We start from the raw sequence: 17,259 nt of genomic DNA on the forward strand, positions 1-17,259 counted from the left end.
GGGAAAGTACTAAGCTTCCCTCAACTTAGTCAAGGTTTGATCGTGAGAATACCACATTACTTCATGTTATCCGATTTTGTTAAATACTTGTCGGTAAGCGCACTCGCACCTGTCTCGGGCAAATCGAAAGTATGTTTTGTTTTAAGTATGTTTTTTAATCGAAAGTATTTTTTTTTCTAAAGAAACAAATTATGATATTGATGTGAAGTTACAAAACATGACCAAAGTTGCAATTTGGCTGGCTACATAACTTTCAGTGGAATGAGAGTTGAGTGTGAGCTTATTCACAGAAATTAAATTTTTCAGTAAGTTTGAAATTCAGTTAGATCGTTGCATAATTAAATATGCTGTTCAAAGCAATATTACAATAGTACTTCCATAGAAAGTGAATGCGATCTTTTTTCTTTTCGCTATTCTGAAGCAGTAAACACCATGATGCAAAACAATTAAATGTTTTTCATTCTTTAACTGAAGAATAAGTGAAATTGCTACGTACTTGCCAACAATTTTCGTTTCAACCCTTTCAACTTTCATTAATGCAGCAAACCCTTCCAGCAGAAACTCCCACTTCTCATCTTCTTTGTATTTCTGAATAGATGGTAATCATATTATGAAACTGGTAGCTTGCTTGCAGCCTGACTGTTACTAAGGAAGAAAATTTAGGATGTAAACACGCTATGAAAGTGGTAGAGAACATAGAGACACAGTTATTTCACAGCAAATCTCTTTTTTACATTGGTGGTCAATTGAGACAAACCTCCAACAGTGATTCTAGTGGCTGCATCACAAATTATTACATAGGATATGCTCTGAGTATACATTACACATTCTAAATTATAGTTTTTCTATAGTTATACTATAAAAAAACTATATTATAGTTTTCCTGCAAGCTTTCTGTTGATATGTTCATGCAAAAAATAAACAGAAAAGGTTCAAGACAAATCAAGAGCATTCTGTCACACAAAAACATTACAATGTTTGAAGTGGCATCCAGCCAAACCATTAATGAAAATTAATGGTAGATTCACTTTAACATTTATATGGGAAGCATAAGATTATTTTCAAAGTCATTGTAGGTATTTAATATTTTTAACCCAATGGAAAAAACCAATCTGTATGCATATGAAACCAAAGATTACAAACATTCCAGAATTGATCACATTCTTTAATAATTGTATAAGCCTTTGCCATCCATACCGAGAAATTGCACCCAATGAAACAAATGTTACTTGATAACGTTTCAAACATTAATCTAACAGAGGGGATATATGTTTGTAGACATAAATAAATTTGAACACATACTTTTGTTGATATGACTGTGCTAATAAATGTAAATTAATATGAATTTGTGCAACTACAAATAATAAAAAGAACACTTTAAAAACTCATACCGCATCATCACTTTGTGTGGTCTCTTTCCTCTTCACATTATTGTAAAAGAACTCATTTGAGCGTCTGAATTTCTTCATGAATTGACACATTTACCAGGTGTAATCCAAAAATACCGCAACTAACAAAAACCAGTATCACTGCCAGTACTGTGTTCTTGAATTAACAAAGTTAGACCATAATTAGTCGAAGTACCATTCTCTCAGCCAGACTTCTCAGATAGATATTTACGAAAACTGAGTGAGCCCTGTTGATCTCTTGCATTCGAACTTTTGCAAACTCTAAAAAAACATACATATACAAAGAAATATTGTTCTCATATATGAAATTTTAAAATTGTACTAAACTATGGCACTGAAATTTCTCTCTTAAGTTGCACCAGTTGTATTTGCGGTTATACATGCCACTTTAAGACACAAACTTACCACATGTTGCATTTACGCCATGTTCTAATAACAAAAACCATGACCAGCCGACAATTTAAAGAAATATAGTACAAAACAAATTCCGAAGAGGCAAGACATCCTGAGATTGCAAAATATTCATCAAAACAAGACAAGAAGTGAACTGTAAATTTTCGACTTTATTTCAAAGTCATCCTCGGACAGAATGATATTTAAACCCTACATATATATTTACAACGCAGGAAATGAGTAAACGGAAGTAAGCTATAGAAAAATAACAAATTTTAATAACAAATTTGGCGCGATTTTCATTACTTCAAGTAAGTGAAAGTCAAAAGGAGTCTACAAGAATGTAAATATCGAGATAAGATGGCGTCTACTTCCTCTGGTAAAACACCTAAAGGAATCTTAAAACAGACTAATTCTTTGGAGGATCAGAGGTACATTAGTAACTTCTATAAATTTATATTTTTCGCTAAAAATGAAAATAAATACGGTGATGTAGATTTGATTATTTCTGTGAAAATGTTTAAACTAAGATTGTCAAGGACTCTTAAGTTTTTAAGTATCTTTACACATTGTCTGTCTTTTGAAACTGACGAAACAGACTTTCATAAAAGTATTTGACTATCAGTCGTGTACGCAAATCTTTGTCATAAAACACAGTGATCTGTTTTGAAATAAATTTGAAGTGGATAATTTGAATCATAATTCTAACAAATAACGTACATAGCGAAGCTAAATGAAAGTAATTAGCAAAATGACAACTTAAACACTTAACAACCCATTTTAATACTTTGAAAATATTCATTTGTCAACAAAACATGCAAGGCGAACATCTTTTATTTTCTTATTTCCGACTTCCAACTACAAGATGTAAAAAAACAACAAGTTAACATCCCATTGAAATCAATCGGAGTTTAAAGTTTGCATGATTCTGCAGTATTTATTCAGAAATTTCAAGGAATTTCAGGTTTGTTAGCCACAGTTTGTACATATACCTTTTATATAAATTTTCCTGTTTGGTCAATGATTAAACTGTGTGAGTTTCACTACAGCAAGATCAAACAATAAATACTCTTTGTTCTGTAGTTAATAAAACACTATATTAATCTACTTATTTAACATATAGAATTAGAATTTATTTTTAAATAAGGTGTCAGAGGCAATGGTATGATATATGAGAGTTGCTGCTTTTCAAATCAAAGCTTTGCAGTTTTTGATAACCAAATTGTTCACTGTCATCATAGCAGTGATCACCACATTCACTAGTGTGTAGTGCTGTTTGAGAAGGATTAATCCAAGAACTCTTACCTTTCTTTGTAGTGTGGAGGTGCATTTTGATGAAATGAACATTTTACAAACATACCATCCAGCAAACAAAGATTATGGTCATATGAAGATAAATGAACCTCCAACACCTTACAGTTATTCTTGTGAAGATTCTGATACTGAATCCAATGAAAAACTAGATCCAAAAAAGTTGGCTGAAAAGTAAATTATTTAGAGTCTTTGTGTTTCCAGTTTACTTTTTCCTTTTTCAATTTTTTTTCCATCGTTGGTATGAACATGAGAGCAAATACTGTTCTTTATTTATAGAATGCAAAATGTTGAACCAACGTCTAAACATGAATCGTATGACAGAAATGAAAGCAGTTCTGATGAAGATACGGATCTGACAGAAGAAGAAAGAAGTGAGTTAATGACATGAGCTTTAAATTTGAATTCAAAATGAAATGAACCAATCACACAATGAAAATGAGTCACATGCATTCTATAACAAACTCATCACTATTTTTTATACATAAAATCTCATTGTAAATCTTTACATTTTATAATACATGTATAATGTATTTGGTCATGATAGAAAACATTTTACCTTCCAGGCATAATAGTATCTTTACTCTAAAGAAAATTTATCAACGCATCAGTATTTAAACAAAGTAATGGAAGAAATATCACATGGTTCTTAGGGGCTGTTAACATGAGCCCTACGAAAGGGCAAGACCTCTCTGTTGGCCTGTATTTTACCTCTCTTTTACATGCGAATTCTAGCCCTACATGCAAGAGGTCGGTTTGAACAGCGAATTTTGGCGCTAAAATACAAAATAGCTGAAAACAAACCAATATAACTGTCGCCTTAAGATTTTTTACGCTATTTTAGTTTGTTTGCTTCCGTTGATGCTTTTCTTGTCGCCATTGCTGAAAAGCGATGTCTTATTGCATGCAAATGCGTTAAATTTCAAGCCCTACAGGAAGGCTAGCCATACTGAATGAGTTTACGTGGGAAATTTCCAGCCTAAATGGCGAGATCTCGGCCGGTAGGGCTGGCCCTCCTCCTCATGTAAACGAAGACAGATTTTATATGGAATTTTAATAACACGCGCCATCTTGCTTGGTAGTGCCAGCCTCCCTGTAGGGCTAATGTAAACAGCCCCGTAGTTCCACAATCTTGAGAACATAAGCCATTATTTTTAGACGTTTTTTAAAAATATATTTAACTATGTTCCTACACCCAGATCTTCATGTTATGTGTTTAGTAAACAATGCTTTCATATATTTAGAATCAAGGAAAGTTTTCAAAGATAAACGAAAGAAACATTATAACGAATTTGGAAATGTAAAATTAGCTCGTGATCTTATTGCAAAAGAATTGGCAGAACTTGAGGATGACGATTGATTATGTAAACTTAATGGTTTTTACAACATTTTCTTTATTTTCACCATTATCTTGCATTGAGAATAAGAAGACTTGATGATGACAGAGTATGAACACTTCATTAAAACGAAAGGAATATTTAAACTTTGTTAATCATTCTAAAGATTACGACAGTGTATCTTTTCTCTCTCGATAGTCATAAAATATCTTGTATAGTAAATCGATTAAATACTGTCTTCATCCTATTGATGTATACAAGTTAGAAGTTAACAATACCATAACTTCTACTGTGAGTGCAACTTTATTTTACTTAATGTAATATTGTTCACATTTAATATATGAGGAGAAAATTTTGAAAAATAACATCTTAATTTTACTACAATGGACTAAACAGAATTGTTAAAATGATGAATGGGATTTGATGTTCGTATTTTATAGATAAAATAAGTTTAACATTCAAGGAAATGTTTACGAGATTCCTATGAGAAAGGCAAGTTTTCTTCATACCTTTGTTATAAATGCTACATTCCAAGCCTACATCAGGAGCTGGACCTCTACGTTTAGCTCTAAATAACAAAAGTCATTGAGTTAGTTATTACAAGAAATCAAAACAGTATTTGTCAGTTAGTTCCACTAATGGTAAGTTAATGCTGATGTGTTTTCTTGTCGCTTATGATTACAGAATCATGTCCATTACATGCTTTTTCGTTGACATTTTTAGTCTTACATGCGAGATCTCGGCTTGTCGGGTTAACTCTCTGTGTAGGACCAGACACGGTGTCTAGCTCCCCCTTTTCTCAAGGAAACGTTTTTGCAAACATTTAACTATTTTAGGCTTTAGCCTCTTAAGGCAAGGTAAAATGCAGTAAATGTAAGTCATGGCGCTGTTAAGAACACCTGATTTTATAATTTTTGTTTATATTTTTGCTACTATTTTCTAATAATCAAAGATTTCTGTAATGCATAAACCTCTCGTACAAATTCAATATTACAAGAACTATATGTAAAATACTTTAGTCAAGCTTTGACGGAAGAATTAAAAGAAATTTTCATTTGTGTGAGCTGACAAGATTCGTTAGAAAAGTGTTACAATAATATAATTACCTTTCCTCTTTCACTAAATGTGGCAGTCTGTCTGATAAGGAAGAACGATTATTTTCAAATTTCTTTCAATGGTGACTCGGTGTCTGAGAATGGATTAAACATGGATTATGAAAGAAGAAAAGGAGAGAGATTAACCGCATTTTGCTATCTTTGAACACAAAATATATATCATTCATTCTTTTAATAGAAACATGAACGATTACATAAGATAAACTGTAGGATTAATTTTTAATTTAGACATGAAGCAGTTTTGCAACAACAGTATTCATACCTGCCGTCATAAGAGAAGACAAACCGCATCTCTTCATTTCTCTTGGAAGATTTCAGCAATACATGCCAAGATACGGGACTTATTTTCTGCCTGTTGCTTTGACCCTATAGATTTATTCAATCACAACAAATATATTAGTTCATCGTTGATAAATTATCAGTGATAGATAATCTATATTTATGGATTACCTTATTTAAAGTGGTCTTAACCAATGCATTGTCAAGTGCTCATCACTCTTTAATTCTCAAATGATGTTTTGTTAGAAAATCCCTTAAACTTGGCGTCAAGCGTTTTTTATACTAGTTATTAATAAGTTGTCATTAAAAGCTTAACAAGTTGGACGGGACTCTTATTAAAATCATAATAAAGCATATTTAACACATTTTCATATGCAGAAGTTACGAAACATATCAAAGTTTCACATAAAGTGACTTTAATTTGAAACAAATATTTTCCACTTTCTCGTCTCAGTAATACTATTACTTCTAGCATTTGACTAAATGCTTGTCTCTAAGTGATGGCAATAACAAAAAACAATCATTATTCATTATTTTCGTTTGTTTAAAAAATAATTGTTTATGACAAGTTTATACACATAACCCAGCCTCGCGTCAATTTCATTCAACAGACAGTCTCTTCGAGCCCGTTAAGGTACTACCTTTATTATCAAAGAACAGTATAAATTGTAATTAAACTGAGGTAAGCATTGTTTTTTTTCATTATACACTATAATATTCCAATTAAATGCAATTATGTATCTATACTTTACACTGTGTTTATATCTACGTGAGCAGTTTACAATGATCTTTACCAAAATCATGCTAGCAGTTTTTTTGACTTCACGAAGGTTCACATGTTGTATGCGTATGAATATGGTCCAAAATGGATACTGAATGTAGCACATGCATTGTAGCTTTAAAAAACACAAAAATTTTAAATAAGTCTCGTTCTCAGTATTCAGATTTCTCAGTAATTTACGGAGGTCAGCTTTAATCCTTTACATGTTGTGGAGTTGAAATGGTAATATTCTTACATAAAAACACAAGTGTTCAAATACATGATCATGATTTAGGCCTTAAACGTTGATCGGAGAAATGATAAATATTTTTTTCAAAGATGTGCTATCATCAACTTTTCATGTGTGTTTTATTCCATAAACAATTGAAAATACAAATTTAATTCAACAACGCACGCTCAAAAAGGGAGGTGTATTTTAAAATAATGAAAAGTATTGGTCTATAGAAATTATACATTTGCATCTGTACAAAAAGGTTCCGTCATGCATGAATAAACGGCTGTTGATAGCTTAGTCAAGCGGCATCACGTTGTAGCAAAGCTTCTTAGAAATTGCTTCACCGTTGTACATTTACACAATTAATTTTCAACCCTATCAAAAAATAATCACATTGTCCTCCGCTTAACAGAAATGTTGAAAAACTGTATGAAACAATAAACAAAACGTTCAACATTTAAGGTTGATATGATGTCAGGTTCAAATGACGAAATTGTTAGAAACGAGAGAGTAAAACGGCCAATGAATGCCTTCATATTGTGGTCACGTGAGCGACGAAGAGAGTTGGCAAATGACGACCCAAATATGCACAACTTTGAAATCAGCAAGAGATTGGGGATTGAATGGAATCGTTTGGAAGCAAAAGAAAAGAAACATTTTTACGACGAAGCCCAGAAACTTAAAGAAGAACATCGAAAAAATCACCCAAATTATAAATATCACCCTAAACGAAAACCCCGTCGGCGATTCAGTCCCATTTCCCCATCACAACAGTACAGAATGGCGTATTATGTACCCGTAGACAAATCTAACACAACGTATCCAGTAAGCTACCACCCAAAAGTTCCCTGGCTCAATAAAAATCTTTTAACTAACATCGACGCGACTTACGTACAAGACATGAGATATTACCCACAATCCCACTTTCTCATGAATACAAACATGGCCACCGGATACGGGTTTCATGAGATGACGTCATCAATGACAGGTGCAAGTCCCATAATAGAGATGATATGTAGTTACAGCCCTGGCGAGTTGAAGAAAAGACAACTGTTGAATCCAACATCCCATTCTACAAATAACAAAACAAAACAAGGTGAAACTGAAGAAAAGAAGAAAAGTGCCAAGCCACAAATTTATTTCCACGATGTGAGATCCACTCAAGCTTTCTGTGTTGGTTGTCAAGGAGGAAGAGCCATGTTTTACAATGGAACTTGCCCAACAACACAAGAGCATTTACAATTGTGATAATTATCAAAATCATTAATTCAGAAAAGCTCAATCTATTTTCAATATGTTGCCAGTATTGCAATAAACGATTATAGGAAAGCGTTTTGTATTTCTGTAATGACAAAACTTTTGAACTAATCTATTTATATTTCAAGCAATCAGTTCAATGCACAACACAGATAATTTGCATGTTTTTAATTATAACTACCATGAAATTTGAAATCCTATTGCGAGCATAAGAGGATAAAGTATTGACGCTTGCAGCTGCTCTTTCGTTTATTTCGCATTTTGGAAAACAAAGCCGACAAAAGGTTAGTCGTTAAATATTACAATTCGCACAAAATATAGAACTTTCAGACAGCAGGTATAAATAGGATAGGCGATAAAAATAACATGTATAAAATATTGATTGTTATTGAACAACAAAATTTTTAGATCATATCTGCGATAACTCTTACTAACAAACTTCTGAACAAAGAATTAAATATTGCGAGAAAGGGCTGCTTTTCCTCATGTATACAGTGGATTTGCTATTCTTAACGAAATTTTAAACAGCAACTAGTGTATAGCAGGCAATGTTCGTAAAAATGATTTCAAAACAATCATTAAATATATTAGGTTGCGATAATTCAACATTGTAAAGAGACACGAATGGCAAAAGACGACCTTTCACCTTTACATCCTTAATCACTGACGGAAGAAATGCGTTGTTATCTTAATTCACATATAGACACAAACACCAAATATAACTGCAAAATTCCCCCCCAAACCTTGAAGGTGCCTTAACTAGTTGACGTTACAGTTGATGTTTTTACAAAAATTTTCGTTCAGCCAGGCCATGGTAAGGAATATTTTAAAAATTCCCAGTTATCTGCATACAATAGCACAATTTTCCTCATGAACTTCCAGCTTGCTGCCTTAAATAGTTTATTCAAAGTTAAAAAAGGTCGGCTGTCTCATCAACTTAATCATCTCGCTAATCGACTTTTTATGTGCTTTAGTTTTAAGCTGTTTCCAATAATCAATAAAGAAATCATTTGTTCTGCTCGTTTTCAAGTTCAAGTATACACTCCATCATTCGAAGCACCGTATTGGAAACTGCGTGTAATTACAAGCAGTATTTAAGAAATACTTTTCAAGATAGGGTCTCTGTTCATACTGTTAATGGTAATAGCAGTTTACTATATTTGATCGATGTTTATCAAATGACAGTGATTATAACAACGGTACATAACACAACCTTTTCTATGTATAATGAAAGTGTTATTTTACACCATTGTACAAAAACGATGGAGACAATCCGCTCTTGATTATTTTTGTCTGACGACCCTCATGCAATATATTTTTAACAAAATGATTATAATCAGTAAATTTAGCATTATGATATCATATATTCTAAAATTACTTGGTTGATAATCGACAATAAGAAGACATAGATTTTAATCAAGTAGATGACAGTTTTATATAATTTTTAACAGGTCACGATTTCCCATAGTGCAACACATGTTTATAGTTTTGATACTTAAAGTATTTCAATAATTTTTCATACTTTTTTAATTGCCCTCCACTTGCCTCCTTTTGTGGTAAAATTTTTTTGTGAAAAATAGCATTCTGGTATTTCCTTATGTGTAAACTGTGATTTCAAAAGATCACACAAATTAAAGATGAATATATTTTTCACGAGTTAGCACTTTGAGATAAAAACCCACTATTTTAGTTAAAAGTTGATTTCAAAGCAGGATGTAGCAGTTAAAACGCGGGTATAATTAAGCTTTCACGGTGTTAAGAAGATTAAAGGACAATTATCAACTTTTTTCACGTATGATTTAAACGCGATGGTTGTTTTTAGTTAACGATCGAGGTTCTCTGCAGGTTCACGATTGTGCATTATCACTCAGTGGACCAAATTAAAAAGGAACGTGTGTTTTGTTCTCAATCTCTCAGCTGGGTAATTGTTTCGCGGTCAATAATATAATATGTTATGCGCAATTGCACATAGAGGCGATCACATTACGCAAGAAGTAATGCCATGAATGAAGACAAAATACCAATGCGCTGTTCTATGTATGTTTGCTCATGCATTATTTTAACGAAAGGTTACTTCGCGATGAATGCTGGTTGTATTCAAGAAGATTGAAACATTAAAATGGCTGTATCGGTGGGGAATCTTGTATTTATCGTAATCGCTCTTGTTGTCATATCATTTCAAACTTTCTTATTTCTAAATCTTGGCAATCAACTGAATATTTGTTTGAAACGCATCGAGCATCTAGAGGAACTATTGAAAAATGCAACAACTACACTAAGATCAAAGAAACATAAACTTACTTCCAGAAAAGACATTCTAGAAAATGAAATGAACTATGAACTTCCAGCTGATTATTCCTTAAAGATGACTCTCCTGCAATCAAGACACAAAATATTCAAGTCAAAACAAAGGTAATACGTTTAGTCATTAAATAGAACTTTACTTAGCATAATTTGCGCAATATTAAAGCGCCCACAGGTCGAGCGCAAATTATGCTAAGTAGGAAATGCCTAAACAATGTTTAATAAATAGTGTGGACAAATATTGTAATGACACTGCACATGTTGTTTCAAAAAGGGCCACTTACAACGTCGTAAAGAATGTTTTGATGATAAACATCATATGAAACAATAAAAAATCAATTATTATTCTTTGTAAAATGACGTGTTTTTTTCAAAGTAAATAACATTTTACAAACCCTTTCTTAGTTTTGACTATTGCAGTCAAGAAAATGATATTAATGAATGAATAAATGACTTTCTAGGGTGAAAAAGTCGAAAATACGAGGAAAACGAAGTAGGTTTGACTGACCTTAATAACAACCACAGGCCACAAATTTGGATGATTAACTTCAGTAAAAAATTTCTTTTTTGAAGATTCTAACCATCGTCGACGATACGCAGTTTATACATCTTGGGGTAGCAATATCTGTCCAGCTAAAAGTACAATTCTCGACAAAGGTAATAAAATGATATAAATTTAGTCACAACTAAAGAAATAGCACTCTAAATTGTCTCTGTCGCTAGCAAATAGCCTAGGGAGACGGGGGAAAATTTTCACGACTTTGAAAATCACTGACAATGAACTCCATCAGCTCGATCTTTGGGGGGGAGAGGGAAGGGGGTAGACAATCTTCGTATGTGCATGTTATGACCTTAAGAAGAAATTGATTTAAAGACATTTTATAAACTCTAACGAGCATATAAGAATATCCCCCCCCAATGATTGAGCACGCAGACTACTAATTTCTTTGGTTGTGTTTACTTTTGTATTTTGGAGGACAATTTGAAGCGAGGATCTGGGAAAAATTTCCCCTTTCCCCTCCTCTCCTGAGAAACTTTGATTGTACATTTCATAATTTCAGGACAAATGGTGACCACAGATGGTAGTGACTTTTTTTGTCTATCCGATACACCCGAGGACGCACCAACCAGAGCCTCCTCGTCACGAAACCGTTACCCAGGCAACAGCGTCAATCTCCGAGGAGTGACGTACGGGGATATTGAGGGAGTACTGAGTTTACATGCGATTCCACCATCGGGAATCCACAGCCGAAACAATAAAACCGTACCATGTACGATTTGCGCACGCTATGGTAAATCTAGCAGTGCCGTAGTTTCGGCAATTGAAAGAAAATAAGAAACTTTTCATACATACGACGGGAATATCGCGGTGTGCTGATGTCGACCAGAGAATCGAAAAAGTTAATATGTTTGAGTGTTGACAGTAAAAATATTTGAACACGAAAACAACATCAGAGAACGGCAGTAAAACGTCAAAAACTCTTATAAATACCGTGAAAATACATCCAGTAGAGCTACAATGTAATTCACTGCACTGTGAGTCATCACCAAGCATTTATAGGGAAGGTAATCGTATCAAATGTTTGGTTGTCACATTCTAAGCAAGATGTATCAGAAGCAAGAAGATTTTCGCTTGATTTTTGTATCGAATATAATGTTTCCTTTAAGATCACAGCAATACTTTATCATAAGGAAAAGATTATTACGAAATGAAAATCCTTGGATGTATATGAGACGTGAATATAATATTATATTTATTTGAATTTGTTGATATGTTTTCTTCATCGTCTTGTTTTAAGCACAAACAAGTTATAAAAATGTTACAAATGATGAATGACCTTGACATAAATACCCTGGGTAAGATTTCCATCTCTACAAACAACTTCTCCACGGGGATGAATGTCGTGAAAGTAAAACACAACAGAAAACAAATAATGGTTGTTGTGATTCGAAGGTAAGAAACCATTGTATGGGACGTTAATATATCTAAAATTAAAAGAATTTTAATGGTGAGTGTAAACTTCAATGTAACAAGAAAGATAAGAAAGAATGTTTTATGAAGTGCGGTGTTTGAAATTAAATGTAGATATGATCTTCGCACTTTGCTGGACAATTTAAGCAATTGCCTCATGAACCTGAAAAATTCAGGTGACTCAACGGGATCCCGTTCATGAGACAATTGCTTAAATTGTCCAGCAAAGTGCGAAGATCATATCTACATTTAAGAAAGATAAGAGCCACATTCTTATCTATTTTAGGCAGAGTTGCTATAGGTATAATTTCAAAACATGATACATGAAGAAGTGAATAATCGTACCTTATAAAACGCTACAAACACCAGATTTTTTTGTCTTTGTGTTCACTTTCTGGTTTTTACCTTCCGTGACTTTCTTCATATCATCTTCATTGTTATTGCTGTCATCTTTGTTTATATTTTCCTTGTTATCTTCATCTTTCTTAGAAGCCTCGGCAATATTCTCTTGTTTAGTTAAATCTTCTTTCTTTGGATCTTTTTCTTTGTTTATTTTTTAATATTTTGTTCATTTTCTTCGTCAACATCCCCATTCTGCGATAATAACAAATGATTAATTCCATCAGAAGTTCATGAAGATTGAAGAATGATGAAACAAACCTGTTTATCCAATTTTTTATTATTGCCATTTTTTTCAACAATTTTTTCTTTCACTTCATAACTAACTTCATCTTTAGATTTTACGGGCCTCGTTTCTACGTGGAACAAAGAGAAGCAATGACGATATGTGGATAACAGAGGTTTCCTAGGAGTAGAAAGTGCAATGACGATATGTGGATAACAGAGGTTTCCTAGGAGTAGAAAGTGCAATGACGATATGTGGATAACAGAGGTTTCCTAGGAGTAGAAAGTGCAATGACGATATGTGGATAACAGAGGTTTCCTAGGAGTAGAAAGTGCAATGACGATAGGTGGATAACAGAGGTTTCCTAGGAGTAGAAAGTGCAATGACGATAGGTGGATAACAGAGGTTTCCTAGGAGTAGAAAGTGCAATGACGATAGGTGGATAACAGAGATTTCATAGGAGTAGAAAGTGCAATGACGATAGGTGGATAACAGAGGTTTCCTAGGAGTAGAAAGTGCAATGACGATGCGTAAAGGATGTGTTAATATTCTTACCTTGGTCATTGTCATCCTGTTCTCCTGATCCATCTTTGCTTTCGTCTTCTTCACTCTCGTCATATTCAGATTCACTTCCTTCTTTTCTATTATTGTTAATCCCCGTTTCATCCCCAGTAATCCCCAAAAGACCTTTTCGAATCTCAGTAACCATATTTCCATCCTCATGTACACCACTTGCATCATCCTTTACTTTAACAATTTTCAATCCATTCTTAGCAAGTTCATCGTCACCACTTTTATCATCATCATCATCATTTCTATCACCACTGATCCTTTGGGCATCGTTTCTATCACCATTTATCCTTTGGGAATCATCACTTTCATCAACTGATTCTTCTTCATCATCATCGCCTTTACGGCCATCGTTATTTCTAGTCATTTCTGAAAAGCAAATTATGGATTTTATGGCAAATTTTATTATACCGTATATATAATAACACCATGCAAGTTTTTAACAAGAAAAATCGCAGTTTTCTTCGCTCGTTACTTTATCAATTACAAAGGTAGGTAAGTAAAAGTGAAATAATAGTGCTTTTTTTACAGCTGAAAAATAACGACTTGAACAATAATCTCAGCATGATCACCATTTTTATCATTCTCTTCAAAACCTGAAGTAGTTTCATTTGTTTTTTCATTTCTACGACACAAAACAAACAAATTTCTCTTCTTTCTTATCAAATACAAACGTCATGTTAAAAAGCAAACCTTCATTTCTTTTATCTTCCTTTACAGTTCTACGTTTACGAGGTGTTGGCTTCGGCCGTGGTGATAGCTCACTCGCTATTGGCTTATCATGTTTAACCTCGTCATCACTCTCGGTCCCATTCTTTCTCGGCGGTCGTCTAGGTCTCGGCAATGGACGGTGTTGTTTCGTTATGTCATCATGATCTCCTGAAGATGACAAAAATAACCATCAGTGGATGGTTTATACAATAAAACATAATAAAACATAGTTTACTTTTATTTGTAATAACTGGCAGCGTTGACTTATCGAGTGAAGTGATTGTTTTTTCATTATTATTGTCGAGTAGATCTTGATTTTTCTTTGAAGTAATACCGATGGTTGCCCCAAGTGGTGGAAGAGATCGATGAAGAGGAGGTAAGGAACTTTTTATATTCGTCGTGTCGTGCTGCAAAAAATAGATGAAAATTTATTTGTATTTGAACATTCATAAATAAGTAAAATAGAGAGTTTTCATAATCACCTCCAATTCCTTCATCCTTCTCTTATCACGAGGTGACATTCCATGAGCAGGGATGGTGTGGGATAATCTAGGACCATCAGGTACATCTTCACCATAGTTATCCTCCTGTGTTATACTAATATCCTGACCATCTCCAACGTTATCCCTTTATTCCTAACAGCAACAGCCAACATATGACAACCTCCACAAGACGCTTGCTCGACATAAAAATCTTTAAGTCTCGAAACTCGAGCTGGTTCAAACAAATTTGAGAAACAATCATCGCCCATTGCTAGTTTACCATGCCGCCCGTCACCAAACGTAAACAATTTGCCATTTTTTGTCAACACTGCCGTATGATCTGCACCACAAGTAACGAAAGTAAAAATTCTCCTTGACGTAATGTAACCTGCTTTGGTAACACAACATCATCGTAGAAAGGACCGTGACCTAACTGACCGTATTTTCCAGAACCGAATGTTAAGAGAGCACCGCAATCATTTATGACAGCGGTATGATTTGCTCCACAAGAAACACAAACTACTGCCTTAGTTACTGTCTTTACATGTTGTGGTTCTACTGTACTATGACATTGATCAGCTTCTAAACCGAGTTTTCCATGATCATTGTCGCCAAATGTAAACAATCTACCATCGACTGAAAATAACGTAAGAAAATTGATCGTTAAATTTTATGTATTTTACAGATATAATGTTTTAATATTTTATCTCAGGTTTAAGAAAAAACATCAATGAAAAAATTCACATTTTAATTTAACGAAGTAAATACTTTTACCTGTAACAAACGCTGTGTGGTAATATCCACAAGAGACTACTTGAATTTTGATTTAAATTTCAACAGCACTGGTCGTTCACATTCATCCACACCAATCCCCAATTGTCCCTCACTGCCAGATCCCCACACATATAATTCACCATTATCTAAGAAATGGTGAAAAAATGTTAATTTCATCACTAGAATGGTGCTCAGGAAAAGAGAGAATTTTTACCAGTTACTGCAGCAGAATGTTCAGCTCCACAGGAGATCTGCGTGACTAATTTATCATTGAAATCTTGAATTTGAGTAGGAAGATTACAGCTCTGAAATATACATGTAAAAAATACATTACAATAAAAGAATTTAGTAATGTATATCATTGAGCATAAAATTATTTATTTATATCATATAAACTAGAGACAAGAGATTATGCAGACTTAGATGACAAAATTATGCAGACGAGATTGATGACTCTCACACTCACATCAACAAACAGAACAGCCACATACAATTTACCAAAGATGTCGAAGAAAACGGAGCTCTTCCTTTTCTCGACTGTTTGGTAAAACATGACAATCAAAAACTACGAACAACAGTTTATCGCAAACCAACACATACTGACCGACTACTAGACCAATCATCTTACAACCCTACATCACACAAAGCCACCACAATCAGAACATTAACAAGACGTGCACAAATCATATCTGATTCACCGGACGCTCTACAGAACGAAAACAACTATGTCAAACGTGTTTTTGACAAAAACAACTATAACTCTGACTTTATCAAACGCAACACTTACAAACCCAACGAAACAAACAACTCAGTGACAACAGCAACAATACCTTACAGCATTTAAACTATTAAAAAACAACTGCTTATAAAGCAACCTACTACATACACACTTTATAAAGAAAATTAAAAGTTCATGAACTTTTAAACTTTGGCTTATTGATTCATTACCTCACATTCGCCGTGACCAAGTTGACCATCAGCACCATCACCAAAACTAAATACTCCAGCTTCTGTAAAAAATAGCCATGAATGCTATTCAACTGTAAATCGTTTTATCTTGTGAAAGAAACATGGAAATTTTCTATACCTGATACAACCAATGTATGACTTCTACCACAAGCAACTGATTTGACTACATCTCCTTTAAATTCTAGGCAAACAATCAAACAAATCAATTATTACCAGAGCATTAAAAGAAATATCAACCAAATTATGATCACTTACTTTTAACTGTAGTAGGTCTTGTGTAAGGTTTGTTATTGCCGTGTCCCAACTGACCCCAGTTGTTGCTGCCAAATGTGAACAGTCTACCTTTGCCTAAAACAATCATCAAATCTGAACTATACGAAAATTAGAAAAGTTAACTAATATTAAAGACGAAAGTAAAAGCAAAAGAAATCATCATACTTGTTATAACAGCAGAATGTTCATCACCACAGGCAACCTGTAAAATTTTATCATCTCGAATCCAAAACTTATTCGCTAAATTTTCCGCGAATTTGGTTTTGCCGAAGGTGAAGATGGCTCCAGTTTCTATAACAACGACAACAAAATATTTTCAAACGAAACCAAGGTCTAACACGACTCAATAATTCTTTGGATACAAAGCGCTATAGTTTGAAATCACTATTATAGTAAAATTGAAATAAAATAATGATTTATGTCGTTAAAAACAAACCAGGAATATCTTCGTCGTCCGACGCCATATTTTGATATTTACATAGA

The 17,259-nt window shown here is 33.6% G+C and overlaps 4 protein-coding genes and 1 long non-coding RNA gene across 6 annotated transcripts; 3 read left to right on the forward strand and 2 right to left on the reverse strand.

Moving 5' to 3' along the window:
• Positions 1 to 140: 140 nt before the first annotated feature.
• Positions 141 to 1,896, reverse strand: LOC124440987. Of its 2 annotated transcripts, XR_006946836.1 has the most exons (4): positions 1,815 to 1,896; positions 1,392 to 1,670; positions 497 to 645; positions 141 to 176 (listed from the first exon to the last, which is right to left on the reverse strand). It is a non-coding gene; the product is annotated as an uncharacterized LOC124440987 (long non-coding RNA). The 2 variants fall into 2 exon arrangements; XR_006946835.1 differs by having other exon boundaries at positions 159 to 645.
• A 233-nt stretch (positions 1,897 to 2,129) lies between these two features.
• On the forward strand, positions 2,130 to 4,860 carry LOC124441184 (protein phosphatase inhibitor 2-like). The gene is made up of 4 exons (XM_046991615.1): positions 2,130 to 2,233; positions 3,120 to 3,287; positions 3,393 to 3,487; positions 4,358 to 4,860. Exons 1-4 carry the CDS (start codon positions 2,163 to 2,165, stop codon positions 4,471 to 4,473), a joined length of 450 nt encoding a protein of 149 aa, XP_046847571.1. The 5' UTR covers positions 2,130 to 2,162; the 3' UTR covers positions 4,474 to 4,860.
• Positions 4,861 to 6,292: 1,432 nt separating this feature from the next.
• LOC124441180 (transcription factor sox-3-like) lies at positions 6,293 to 8,586 on the forward strand. Its single transcript, XM_046991613.1, has 2 exons — positions 6,293 to 6,526; positions 7,302 to 8,586. The coding sequence occupies exon 2, from the start codon at positions 7,308 to 7,310 to the stop codon at positions 8,085 to 8,087; it is 780 nt and encodes a 259-aa protein (XP_046847569.1). The 5' UTR covers positions 6,293 to 6,526; positions 7,302 to 7,307; the 3' UTR covers positions 8,088 to 8,586.
• On the forward strand, positions 8,317 to 12,171 carry LOC124441183. The gene is made up of 5 exons (XM_046991614.1): positions 8,317 to 8,380; positions 10,166 to 10,508; positions 10,862 to 10,893; positions 10,974 to 11,057; positions 11,462 to 12,171. Exons 2-5 carry the CDS (start codon positions 10,216 to 10,218, stop codon positions 11,734 to 11,736), a joined length of 684 nt encoding a protein of 227 aa, XP_046847570.1. The 5' UTR covers positions 8,317 to 8,380; positions 10,166 to 10,215; the 3' UTR covers positions 11,737 to 12,171.
• LOC124440893 (X-linked retinitis pigmentosa GTPase regulator-like) lies at positions 12,034 to 17,255 on the reverse strand. The gene is given in 18 exon segments (XM_046991314.1): positions 12,034 to 12,386; positions 12,718 to 12,933; positions 12,936 to 12,966; positions 13,033 to 13,127; positions 13,553 to 13,936; positions 14,261 to 14,446; positions 14,514 to 14,685; positions 14,761 to 14,907; positions 14,910 to 15,140; positions 15,143 to 15,396; positions 15,535 to 15,585; positions 15,588 to 15,680; positions 15,749 to 15,839; positions 16,483 to 16,544; positions 16,622 to 16,684; positions 16,759 to 16,851; positions 16,942 to 17,067; positions 17,213 to 17,255. Coding segments are annotated over 17 exon segments (2,322 nt in total). The 5' UTR covers positions 17,241 to 17,255; the 3' UTR covers positions 12,034 to 12,386; position 12,718.
• Between the last annotated feature and the right edge of the window lie 4 nt (positions 17,256 to 17,259).

This window comes from Xenia sp. Carnegie-2017, unplaced genomic scaffold (genome assembly GCF_021976095.1).
Source record: "Xenia sp. Carnegie-2017 unplaced genomic scaffold, XeniaSp_v1 HiC_scaffold_20, whole genome shotgun sequence".
NCBI lineage: Eukaryota > Metazoa > Cnidaria > Anthozoa > Malacalcyonacea > Xeniidae > Xenia > Xenia sp. Carnegie-2017.